The following is an 11,991-nucleotide window of genomic DNA, read 5'->3' as shown; positions in this document are numbered from 1 at the left end:
GATTTCGCTGACTCCCAAGTGTCTCCATCAACCCCTCCCACCCCCAACTACTCTGTAAAGGTGCCCTCTCTGCGACAACAACTCTCCATGGTGCACCGCATGCTGCATGTTCCTGCTAGTAGTAGTGATGACAACAAAAGTAGTGTGAACAGCAGCTGCTGGGATCTACGCCTTCTCATTAAAGCCGCCCCGCTACGGCTGAAACCCCGCCCCGGCTTGTGCCTGCGTCCCCGCCTCCCGTTCTCCCAGGCTGCTACTGGTGCCGTCTGCTGGGATGTAAATGAGGGGGGCGCGGTTCCCCGCTCCCTGCCCATCCCGCCGAGGCTTGGGGCTCAGGGGAGTGCGGGCCGGGATCCACAGGGAAGGAGCAGCCGTGTGCAGGGACTGTTGTGCCGGGATACAGGGGACGGGTGCAGGAGCCTTTCTGAAGGAACTGCGGGTGCAGCAGGGTCCGCGTGCAGGAATCCTGCCAGCAGAAGCCCATGTGCAGGGAGGCCAGCCAGCATCCCCTTCAGCTGGCTGCAGGAGGGACCTACTCCAGCCTGCGCCCCGCAGCATCCGCTCCCGGTGGCCGGAGGATGCCCTGCGAGGCAGCGAGCGCCTGAGGCGGCCACTCTTCTGTGACTTGTGCCGCTGCTCGTGGGATGAGGACCCCTTACACTGGATGGGAGCAGGGGAGACCGCCATCGAGAATCCCACCAGCCAGGACCTTTAAACCCGTACCTGAGCAGCCAAGACCCCAGCCCGGGCTCTGAGCTGCCCACCCCTCAGCCCTGGATCAGAGCAGCCGAGGGGTCCACAGCCCGGCCGGGCGCGCAGGAGCCTCGGTGCTGGACAAGCGCAGGCGGGACCCCTGGATCTGAGCACAAAGAGGCGGCAGTGCCCGGCACTGGGTGTGCGCTGTCAGGAGGGCCCCGGACAGCGCCTGGTGAGTGCTGAGAGGAGCTCGCGTCTCCTGGTGCCCCTGTACCCCTGGGAGAAGGATCATGTTCGGCATCCAGGAGAGCATCCAGCGGAGTGGGAGCAGCATGAAGGAGGAGCCGCTCGGCAGCGGCATGAGTGCCGTCCGGACTTGGATGCAGGGCGCCGGGGTGCTGGACGCCAACACGGCCGCGCAGAGGTAAGCAGGGTCGGCGCTGCTACTCCAAGTCCCGAGAGCACCACTCTGGGATTTCCAGTCTCCCCCAAGTCCCTCGCCCCCCTCACCATCACAGCAGCCTCTTGCGTGACCCCCTGCAACTTATTCAGCATCCTCCAGCCCCCACCGCATCAGCATCCTCGCCCTCAGTGGCCCGCAAGAGCGCGTAGAAGCTGCACCCCGTGCCAGAGGAGCTGGAGGAAGTGGCACTGAGCCCCGCAGGCTCCAAGTATTTGACGACAGTGATTGCTGGTGCGCTTTTTTAAAATCATAACTTCAGCGTCCTACTGAGCAAATGGTTCCAGCGCCAGTGTGCGCAGTTCACCGCCCAGCGCTCCAGGTTCCAGATGTTCCGAAGCCGTCCAACATCTGTAGTGCCGCAGCCCCGGTAGCCCCGGTCTATGAGTGGGCCTCCAGCTGCAAGCAGCACCTCTCTTGGTCCCAGCCTCCCCCGATAGACAGGGTGATACAGACTCTTGCATTCACCACACCTGTCCTCACCTCTGCGGAGCCTGGCCTGACTCCCCAAGGGCTCCCGAGTCCTCGTTACATGTAACTCTCGCGTCTCCCTACATTTACCATCTTGCCAAGATTCCTTGCTGCCTTGAACTCACCCCCTTTGTTCTTCCTCCCGGTGGTCCACGACACATTCCCCTCCTTACCTGGGTTCCCAATGCCATGACCTCTTTTAGGGGTTCGCTGTAGCAGCCCCCTCAGACGTCAGTTTGACGCTAAACAACATCTACTCCTCTAAACTTCAATATTGCCGCGCTAAAAGCAAATTTCACCAATTTCCACACACGTTTATAATTAAGCTTCGTTATGTCAAATTGTAGATCAATCCTTCCATCCCTTCCCCACAAAAGTGTGCAGGTGGTCCCCTTTAACACACTGAGCATCGGCTAATACTTATTATGCCGGTCCCCAACCTGTGTTCAAAACAAATTCAGCCTTATAGAATCCACAATGTCGTGTTTCCGCGCACATTCAAACTCCTTTATTCATCTACCTGCAAGTGATTTAATCTCCATGGTGTTCATTCCTCCCCGACGTTCCCCTAAATCATGTAGAAGCCGGCAGGGTGATATACAATAATAAAACCACGCACACGCATACATATATGCCTCCTGGCAGCCGCTGCCTCGCGCCCCTGGCACGGGCTCTTCTCCGGAGCCTCACGTACACTTCCGGCCTGGCAGGAGCGCGAGGGCAGGGGAATGGGTCCATGCCACGGTGCCACCCAGCATTTAAAATCCACATTCGACGGTGCCACGGGCTGGGCCTTGGGCATGGAAGAGGCTGGAGGTAGACCAAGTAGGCGGATGTTCGTTTATTCCACATTTTGTTTTATTTTATGGGAAAGGGGTCAAGCTAGTGTCCGTGGAAAGACGGGATGTGGAGTGATAGCAAGGAGAGTTGAGGGGAGGGAACCGTGGGAGAGGTGTAAAGGGTGGACAGGACGGAGCACTGTGGAACGGGAGGAACGGAGGCGAACTCTCAGTTCAGAAACTTTCCATCCAAAAGAACATTTCGCCTAGAAGAATGTATTTGTTTTCAAGTTGATGGCGGGATAGACAAGTCAACGAACCGAAGAAGGGTCGGGATGACAGGAGCTAGGAGTTTGGAAAAGGCGAAATATGAAAGGTAGAAGGAGAGACAGGGTGATCCTAGAGGAGAAGTTAAGGGGAACACAAAAGATGCGACGCGGGGCTTCTGGAGATGGAAGGAGGAGGAGAAAGAAAGGATGGGAGGGCAGGAGTACCGATGGGGAAAGGTTAAAGGGTAGGGATGAGGGAGAGGAAGAAGTGAAGGAGAAGAGGTTAGCTGAGGGTAGAGGGAATGAAGGACGGGCGAATGGGTGAAGGAGGAGAAGTGGAAGAGGAGGCAGGGTGCAAGAGAACATGTCTTAAAAAAAACTAAAGAGGCTGAAGGAGAAAAGAAGGAGTTGAAGGAGATGGTAAGGAGGAGATGGAGTGATGGAGAAGAAGGATTAAAGGCGATGAATGAGAGGTGACGTTTTAAAGGGCCTGTGAAAGGGAAATGGGTGAAGGAGGGGAAAGTGAATTAACTAAATGGAATGAAGGAGAGGAAAGTGAATGGAGGAGGTTAATAAATGATGGAGAAGTCAAAGATAAGAGGATAAAGGGGCCCAAAATGGATGAGGGAGAGAGCACTGATTAAAGGGGAAGTGAAGAAGGAAACAACGTGAGTGAAATGGATTATGTGAGATTGAAGCTGATGAAAGAAAGATGAAGGATCGAAGGAGAAGTGACGGAGAAGAAGATTTAAATGAGAGTAAAGGGGATGAAGGAGAGGAAAGAATGAAGGAGAAGCTAGAGTGGAAAATAAGGAGTAAGAGAGAGTAGGAAACAGAACAGTGGGTGAAGGAGCGATGGGATAAATGATAACATGAAAATAAGGTTTAAAAAGAGATAAAGCAGAAAGAAGAGGTTGAAGGAGAAGTGATGGACGATATGGTTTGAAGGAGAAGAAACATTAAGGGTGACTAAAACATACGATGGGCAAAGGATGGATTGACCAGCCATCCATCCAAAGTGTTGAAGGAAAATTATCATTGCAGAGAAGAAGCTTTGAAGGACTGAAACAGAAGAAGTGAAATACTGGAAGAGAAAAACAGTAAGACACTTGGAGGATTAATGAATGAAAAGAAGTAATTAAAAGGACAGGAAATATTGACGTGAGAAAACCATTTAGGAAATATAATCTTTAAAGAAAGGGGAAAGTATTGAAGAGGCGGAACTATCAACGAGGATAACAAGAAAACACAAGGCTTGAAAGCGGGCTCGTCAGAGGTAATGAAAAGTTGCATAGAATTGGACCGAAGCAGAACGGTGACAAAAATATAAGGCAAGGAAAGTGAAATGTGGAGAGACAGCAGCCTAAGATGTAGGGCAGATTAGCCGTTTTAAACACTGTGTTTGTAGCAGTAGATGAGGGACGGCAGGGTCTGGTCCTCCCCTCTCTTTCTGGCCTGTCACTGGTCGTATGCAGCCCTCTCTCTGTCTTACTGCCGTGGGGTGGGTCTGGCCCAGGTCTTACAGAAACCTAGTCTTCCAAGCGGAGTGGCCCTAGTTGGGTTTGACCCTGGCCTTATCTAGCCCTCTCCATGCCTCAGACGAGGGGATCGGCTATTTATTTGTAGTTGTATATAGTGCTGGCCACATCAAGTAGACATCGGTGAGCAATGTGGAAAACCCGTTTCTAAAACAAACATACTTAAAGACAGGAGCAAACGTAAGTTGTATTTTTAAGCCCTACAGATACTACTTGTGACACAAAATTAGTTGAAACTGTAGAGTAGCAAAAATGACATATATATACACGACACATCCGCTCATGAACAAAGTGGATATTAATGTCTCATATAAAAATGGTGTGTGAGGGCAGAATTGTGCGCGATGTGAAAGGATCACTGTTGGGAATCAGCTAAGTAAATTGGAGGTAAGTGGTAATTTAGTGTTGAGATAGGAGTTCTTTTATTTCCCTCGTGCACTCTGTCTCCACTGTGCATAAATGCTGGTCTTACTCCTGCCCGGACCTCTCCCCAACCCCAGGAGTGGACCTACAACTGTCTGACGATGTCCTCTAACCCTACAACTGTCTGACGCTGTCCTCTAACCCTCTAGCCCCAGCAGATTGGGTGTTTTCTCCCCTGCCTGGTGAGTAGGTCTGGTGTGATTTGAACTCCTCATCTTCTTAGCGGTGCGTTTGGTCAAGCTCTGGGTTACATTTCGTATAATCCGCTCTCTCTCTCTTGAGTTGTTTGGGTCTGACCCAAGTCCGGCTCTGGTCGTGTGTGCCCCCTCTTTCTTTCTCCCACCCTTCAGAATTGGACTCAGGTCTGTCCTTGGTGCTTTCTAAACCATGTTTTATCTCACACTCTTCCACTCTCTTCCCCCAAAAGTTTCTCCAAGCCGAGTAGGTCTGTCTGCCCCTGGTCCTGTGTAAACTCTCCTCTCTCTCTTTCTCTTGTTTGGTGTAGTGAGTCTGTCCCAGGTCTCACCCTTGTCCTTTCTAAATCCTCCTCTCTCACTCCTCCTTTCCCAGCAGAGTGGATCTGGCCTGGGTCTGATCTTGGTCCCGTCCGAAGCCTCCCCGCCCCCCACAATCTCACGTACAAACTCTCTCTGTGGTTCTGGAGCGGGTCTGGCCCGGTCCTGGTCAGACTCGGGCCCTGCCCTCTTTGGCTGTCCTTCCCCGGCTCCGTCTAACCCCTGCTCTCTTCTTCTCTCCCCCAGCGGAGTGGGGCTGGCCCGGGCGCACTTCGAGAAGCAGCCGCCGTCCAACCTGCGGAAGTCCAACTTCTTCCACTTCGTGCTGGCGCTGTACGACCGGCAGGGGCAGCCGGTGGAGATCGAGCGCACCGCCTTCGTGGGCTTCGTGGAGAAGGAGAAGGTAAGGGGAGGCCTGCACCCGCCCCGGGGCCAGGCCTGCAGCAGAGCCCGAGCCGTCCACCCCCAGCACACCTGACAAGGTCCCGGCCGCCCTCGGCCTACTGTACCCCCCAAGGGGGCGCCCTCCGGCCGCCTTCTACAGGGCCGTCCCGGTGCTGTAAATGAGCAGGTACTGTCCGGTGCTGAGTGCCTCCATGAAAGGGGCCTGCCTGCCTGCGCTGCAGTACATTCAGGGGCTTATTTACAAGCCGCTTGCGCCGCAGGTGCGTTACTTTTAATATGGCAAAAAAGTAACGTACTGGCGGCGCAAGGGGCTAGTAAATGACCCCATGAGGTGAGAGTACCTGCACTTCTCAAGAGCAAACCAGTGTCCTTAATAGTGAGTACCTGCGCTTCTGTGATTGCATGTAAAGCCCAGGCCGCCCCTCCTTCGACCCGCAGTTTGCGCCACTTCTTATGCACCCCCAAGAGAGAGCGGGCCTCTCGCACCCTTAGCGGTGGGTGCTGTTACTGTGACCCCAATATTAACACCGCACTTTTAGGGGGCTTCCTCCACTGGGCAGCACCTGACACCGAAGACACGAGCCACTTGGCAAACACATTCAAGTAGTGTAAAGCTGCCATTACACCCTCCACTTATCACGGTGGAAGTATCCAGCGACAGGTGGTGTTTCCCCACGATAATCAAGGTGTCCTCGCACACTTCGAATTATTTGGTATTCCCAGAAACAGCATCACGCCCTTAGAGGGCCGGGGACAGTGTTTCATCCTCGAGTTGTCAGAGGCCGCACACCGTGCGCGCTTCGCCCAGCCCTGCTTCTGCGGGTGTATCTGTTTGGGTGTTTTATTCAGACCCCAGCTCTGTGCACCTCCGGTCTGACCCCCTGTCCGCCTTCAGGGTCCAGCTTCCGATCTGCTCCGGAGTCTGACAGCCTTTTTCTTTTTTCCCCAAATATCCAGGAATCCAGCAGTGAGAAGACGAATAACGGCATCCACTACCGGCTGCAGCTCCTGTACAGCAACGGTGAGTCTCTGCTCCAAGCCCCGGGCCCTGCACCCTGGTCGAGACCCGGGGCGTCTGGGCCCGTGACCCCAGACCTATACACTGACCCACAGGCCCCCACGCACCGAGAATGTCCCCCACCTTCCCCCACAGGGCTAACCCTGAATAGGTAACAGGAAGCCAGGGCAGGTACCATTCCGGGGGGAGGGTGCCAGCCTATACCGCATGCCATGTGGTGGCAGGTCCCACGTGTAGTGACCGGTGCTAAAGGGCGTCTGTTCCTACCTGGTTTAATGCCCCCTCCGGCATCACCTCCTTTCAGTCCGGGCCGGTAAAGGCAATGGGCCATATGGGAGGTGTTGTATCATTTTATTTGGAAGAGTTCCCTCGTGCGTGTATCCTTTTATTAGTAACCAGAGAGGTGCCCTGTTGAGTTCCGAGCTTTACACAGCAGATACTCTGCCCGGACCAGGCCCACCGTCAAGCCCCCTCTGCGCCTCCCTTTGAGGCCCTTCTTCTAAGCGCTGTGTGTTTCCTTTGCAGGCATCCGCACGGAGCAGGACTTCTACGTGCGCCTCATCGACTCCATGACCAAGCAGGTAGGACGGCGGGGCTCTGCCGGGACTGCGGGGCAGGGGCTGCGGGGTTGGAGGGCGGAGAGGCTGCTGGTGGGGAAGGGCGGAGGCGGACAGGCCAGGGAGGCAGCGCTGCTCGGATTGACGGCTATCATCGGTACATGCAGTACGGGCTTCACCAGGGAGGTGTGTGTGGGTGGAGGGGTGGGGGTTCAGAAGCCACACTCCATTCCATAGGCCCCAGAGTAATGCAAACAAAACAAAACCAGGAACTAAACTCCCCTTCTGGAAAATACCCCGCGCTTCCGGTAGATGTGGAAGACGTAGGACGGGGAAGAGGGGCGTGAGCGGCCATAACTCACCCACCCTCTCAAGTGTATATTAGTAAACTGGTCCCTCTGCAGTCTGCACCAGTGCACAAGCCCTGATTGTAATGAGTGCCCCTAGGCTGGGCTCGGGGTGCCGCTCGCCGGGGCCTTTACCACCCTGGCTGACACTTGATACACACAGACCCTCTGCCCAGCCCCACGGGTGGCCGCCGTCACTGCAAACAACATCGGATGCTGCAAGGAAGATTTGGAAAATAGTTTCCTTTTATTTTAATAGCAAAGTTGCATATCCCGCCGATCTCTTTAATTCTAACTAAACTTGAAGGAAGCTGCGCAGTCGGTGCGATGCATGGTGTTTCTTTAATGCTTTCCTTTTGGCTTTTAATTAAACGGCGCCTCTGGGCTAACGCTACAGTTCATGATGTGCGCTTTTGTCGCCTGTGCCGCTGGGTGCAGTGAGCGCGCTGTAAGTAACCTGTGGGGCTGGCACGGGGGCTGCCTCACTGGATTCGCGGACAATCCGGCTGCCCCGACTCGGTGGTGTTCGGGACCTGGTGAAACTGCCCGATCCTCGGGGGGTGCTGCCCGTGCTGTGCCCGCAGCCACCGCACTACCCTCCTCTAAATGCTCCTCGCGCTCTGCCAGCCGAAAATTAAATCCTCACCACAAATTAAAGGCAACAGACACCACGTTATTTTTTCTGTGAGTATGTGTATTTAATTCTGAGGCGACAGAGCAGCACAACTCCCAGAATTTGACCTTGACCACTAGTACCCTAAAAACAAAAGGTTGTTCTTATAATAATTTCTTTCACGAACATTATCCCATGTGATAAAAAAAGGAAGCGCTTCGGGTGAGGGGTGCTCTTCTGTGGGGACATCTTTTATTAGACACCGTGTTTGGGGCTTCAGGTGATGCTGGTTACACTCGCAACGGGGAGCGCTCGGGCTGCGAGGCCTCGCTCCAGTGTTAGAGACATGCTGTGTGTGTATCAGTCAAAGAGGTCTCTGCTGTGTGTGATACCCCTACTCCGCCGTGTGCTGTTGCTCGCTGCCTTCTTTTCTTCTAATTGTTCCTTTTTCTAGACAGTCCCTTTCTCGGAGGGTATTGCGTGTGTTAAAGATACAGTTTCTTGACCTTAATAATTGCACGTTGCTTTGCGCGCCTTGCTTTTTATCGTCCGCTACACTGGTCCCACCCCTGGCTCGGCGGTGTCACGCGTTGGGGGGCTGTCTTTTTGTTCTTATTTGTGTACATGAAAGGCAGATCTTTTCCTGTTATTTATTGTACGTCAGAGGAAGTTCTATTTTAGAATCATTTAATTTCCCTACAGGCATTTCATATCAGAGACGGCCCTGGTTTGCGAGTATTACTATTTTGAAAAGTCCAATCTAAGTTACTCTGAGTTTTAGAAACATCGTACTTTCCCCTTTCTCCTTATTTCATAGTAGATGCGTTTTATATATACGATATATATATACGTGTGTGTTTATATATATGTGTGTGTGTATATATATATATACACACACACACACACACATAAATTCCCTTTTGTTCTGAAAAAATTGAGGTTTTCTGGTTACCGTGTTTTCGAAAATGCCCTGATTTCGCCGAGCGATTGTTTCCGCTTTCTTGCTAAATTGAGATTTTTCTTTTTTCGAAAACAGTTCATTTGTTTTCATTTATTTCCTGTTAAAGGCAACCCTGACTCTCTATAAGCTCTGTTTCACTGAGTGTTATTTTGTTATTTTCCAATTATTTTTTGTTGGTGACTTTTCAATTTCTTTTTAACTTTATGTTTTAAAAAAAAGTCTCGACTTCTTTAATAATTATATGTCAACGGCACATTTCCCACGTGTGTTTTAATTTTTTTAACGATCTATGAAAGTGCTTTAGAAAGTTAATTTTTCACGGTCATTTGTGTTCTCGAAACCGTTGTTTCTCTCCGTGAATTGCCCTTGAAAGGCGGCAGTTTCCTATGCAGGTTGTACATCAGACTCCCCCTTGTGCGCCTACATTTACCTCTGTACCTTTTTAATTTCTATTCTGGTTTCTTGAACTTTCCTATTCCGCCGTTGCTTGTCTCTGTCTACTCTTCAAAACCCCGTTACCTGTAAGGCCACTGTTCAGTAAATCTTTTTTTTTAATCTGTTCCTTAAGCCCATACATTGGACTACATCGGTTATTATTATTTCAACCTTTCTTGGTTTCGTCTTCGAGGGATTTGTGCTTTTAATTCATCCCGTGTATTCTATATTTTCAACCGGGGTGTTGTGGCAGTCAGTCCTCAGGCGCTGCGTGACCTGCTGCCCTCTCATTATTATCCGACTGCAGGGAGAGAAGAGACAGGAAGAGACCGTTTATTTTTAAATCTTGTAACCGATACTGTAGTCGGAGACCGGCGCTGCGAGGGAGCATTTCTTTCTGTCGGCGCCCTTCATAAAAGTCATTATTTGAAGAAACGAAAATATGCGCGGTGAGGGCTGTTGGAGCTGTGCGTTTTTACATCAGATTTCATTCTAGGAAACAGCGAAGAATGTCTCCAGCTGGGGCACCGGGAGCGCCATTTATTATTTATACAGAGTGGTGCCGCGGGGGCGAGCCGCGCGGTGCGTCCGGCGCGTACGCCGCGTGCACGTCGTGGCGCAGGACCCCTCTGAAAACACACCACGCTTCAACGCCTGCGTCAGCGAGCGCGAGCGGCTGGGGCGTGCGGTGCCGGTTGCTATAGGGTGTGAAAGTGCTTGGAAATGCTCGGCGTTGTATGGTGAGGATGAAGTCAGATATTATCAACCAGAAAGGGTGGTGGTGAGTGGCAGGCGGTATTAGTGAGGTAGGGTGGGTTATTGGAGTGATGGGTGAAGGTGGTAACAGGGTGTGGGACACACACACACACACACCAAAAGAAGCTACCCTGAATTGAATTTTCGTTTTAAGGTTAGTGACCCAAAAATGACAAGCACTAAGCCCTAATTAGTGGAGTGCTGGGCATCTCAAAAAATGTAAAGACTGTCCTCACATATCACCAGGTGTCATGCTTCATCATTGGCGGTCCCCGATCTCTATAAACCATGTTTGGTGGAGAGCGGGCCTCAGTAGCGGCTCGTGGAGGGAGTACTGTGGGGCAGTGGGGCAGCGCGGGGGAGGAGCAGGGTGGGGGGTAGTAAACTACGAAATAGGGCTGAACGGAGGTAAGTAAACAAATAAATAAATAAAACAAATGTCATTGCGCGCGCTGCATTGCCAAATGCGATGCAGCGCGCAACAACATTTTATTTGTTTACTTACCTTGGTTCGGCCCTATTTCGTAGTTTACTACCCCCCCGCCCTGCTCCTCCCCCGCCCACCGCCCCGCAGCACTCCCTTCACGAGCCGCTACTGGCGGGCCTACACATGGAGACATGGAGGCACTTCTAAGATCTAAGTGGGGGCCCTATGAGAAAAGTGATTCTTAAAAATCAATGTAAAAACTGAAATACATTTATTCGCTGGGTATTTACTTGGTATTAAAAGCTAAGTGTGGGGATTGGCGAACCAGTACCCCGTCGTCACTGTGAGTGTCGTCGTCAACACGTTTCTCCCAAATTGTCCCAAAGGGTCCATGGCCTTCATCAAGACGAAAGAACTAGGGCTTCTATCTCACCAAATCTGGTCAGATGTTACCACTGTGTAGGGTGACCTGTGTTATCCCCTAACTAATTGGTATTCATTAACCCCAAGGGAGCGTCCAAATTGCCCCATGGAAAGGGAGTGAGAGGGACTCTTGTAGTCACTCTTGCCTCAAGGTATGTCCCTCGCCGTCCACCTAGACGTGTCTGCTCCTCTTCCCCGGTGTGTGTTGGTATTAACAAGGTGTGGGTGCCAGGAGGTGAAGTTTAAAGGCTGGGGATATGGTGTGGCCGTCTTGAGGAGGAGGTTGAGGGGTGGTGCATGTAGTAAAGATGCAGGCGAGGCAAGATTAGCAAGTTGGTTTCTTTATTGAAGTCGAGCAGTTAGGTAAGAGCAGACCCTCCAGTGCAGCAGCAAACAGTCAACTGCCACAAAGTAGAATCCAGTAACTAAGAACACAGAGAATACAGAATACAGAACACCAAGAACAGGTATTCTGAGAAAGACTAGAACAATAACTCGTTATAATGTACTACACATCTTCTCCCTTTCTTTTCTTTTAAAAAAAACTAAACAATGGAGAAGAAAGAAAAAAAAACAAAAAAAAACTTAACACACAAAATCTTGCAAGTAGGTTGGAGGCCTCCTAGTCCTAGGAGAGCGTGTAGAAACCAAACCACCTTGAACAGGAGCAAAGGTCTGCAAAAGGGCAGGAGCATCGCCACCTCCAGAGGAGCTAACTCTATTTTGAACTGTTGGTTCAATGGGAGTATCATTTGCCAATACGTAGCCACTAGTAGGAGAAACATGAGAATCAGGAAAGTGAGAGGTAGAACCATTAACAATCTTGCAAGGCAAGGAACTAGCAGATTTCTCCCTTTTGTAGATGGCAACCCTCCTAAAGTTCCAACACTCTCCATTA

The 11,991-nt window shown here is 51.5% G+C and overlaps 1 protein-coding gene across 3 annotated transcripts in view; it reads left to right on the top strand.

Annotated features, from left to right (window-relative positions):
* Positions 1–335: 335 nt before the first annotated feature.
* Positions 336–11,991, top strand: part of EBF1 (EBF transcription factor 1) — a 799,867-nt gene continuing 788,211 nt past the window's right edge. For 2 of the 3 annotated variants that reach the window (XM_078653725.1, XM_078653724.1), the window contains exons 1-4: positions 336–1,120; positions 5,398–5,554; positions 6,514–6,577; positions 7,100–7,155. In XM_078653725.1, coding sequence (XP_078509851.1) covers positions 987–1,120; positions 5,398–5,554; positions 6,514–6,577; positions 7,100–7,155 — 411 coding nt within the window. In that variant the 5' untranslated portion in view covers positions 336–986. Of the gene's footprint in view, positions 1,121–5,397; positions 5,555–6,513; positions 6,578–7,099; positions 7,156–10,149; positions 10,228–11,991 lie in introns of those variants that run through there. The other variant, XM_078653726.1, reaches the window with a different exon arrangement.

The sequence above is a fragment of the Lissotriton helveticus genome, chromosome 7 (genome assembly GCF_964261635.1).
Source record: "Lissotriton helveticus chromosome 7, aLisHel1.1, whole genome shotgun sequence".
In the NCBI taxonomy this organism is placed as follows: Eukaryota; Metazoa; Chordata; class Amphibia; order Caudata; family Salamandridae; genus Lissotriton; species Lissotriton helveticus.
This window is presented reverse-complemented; position numbering and strand designations above follow the sequence as displayed.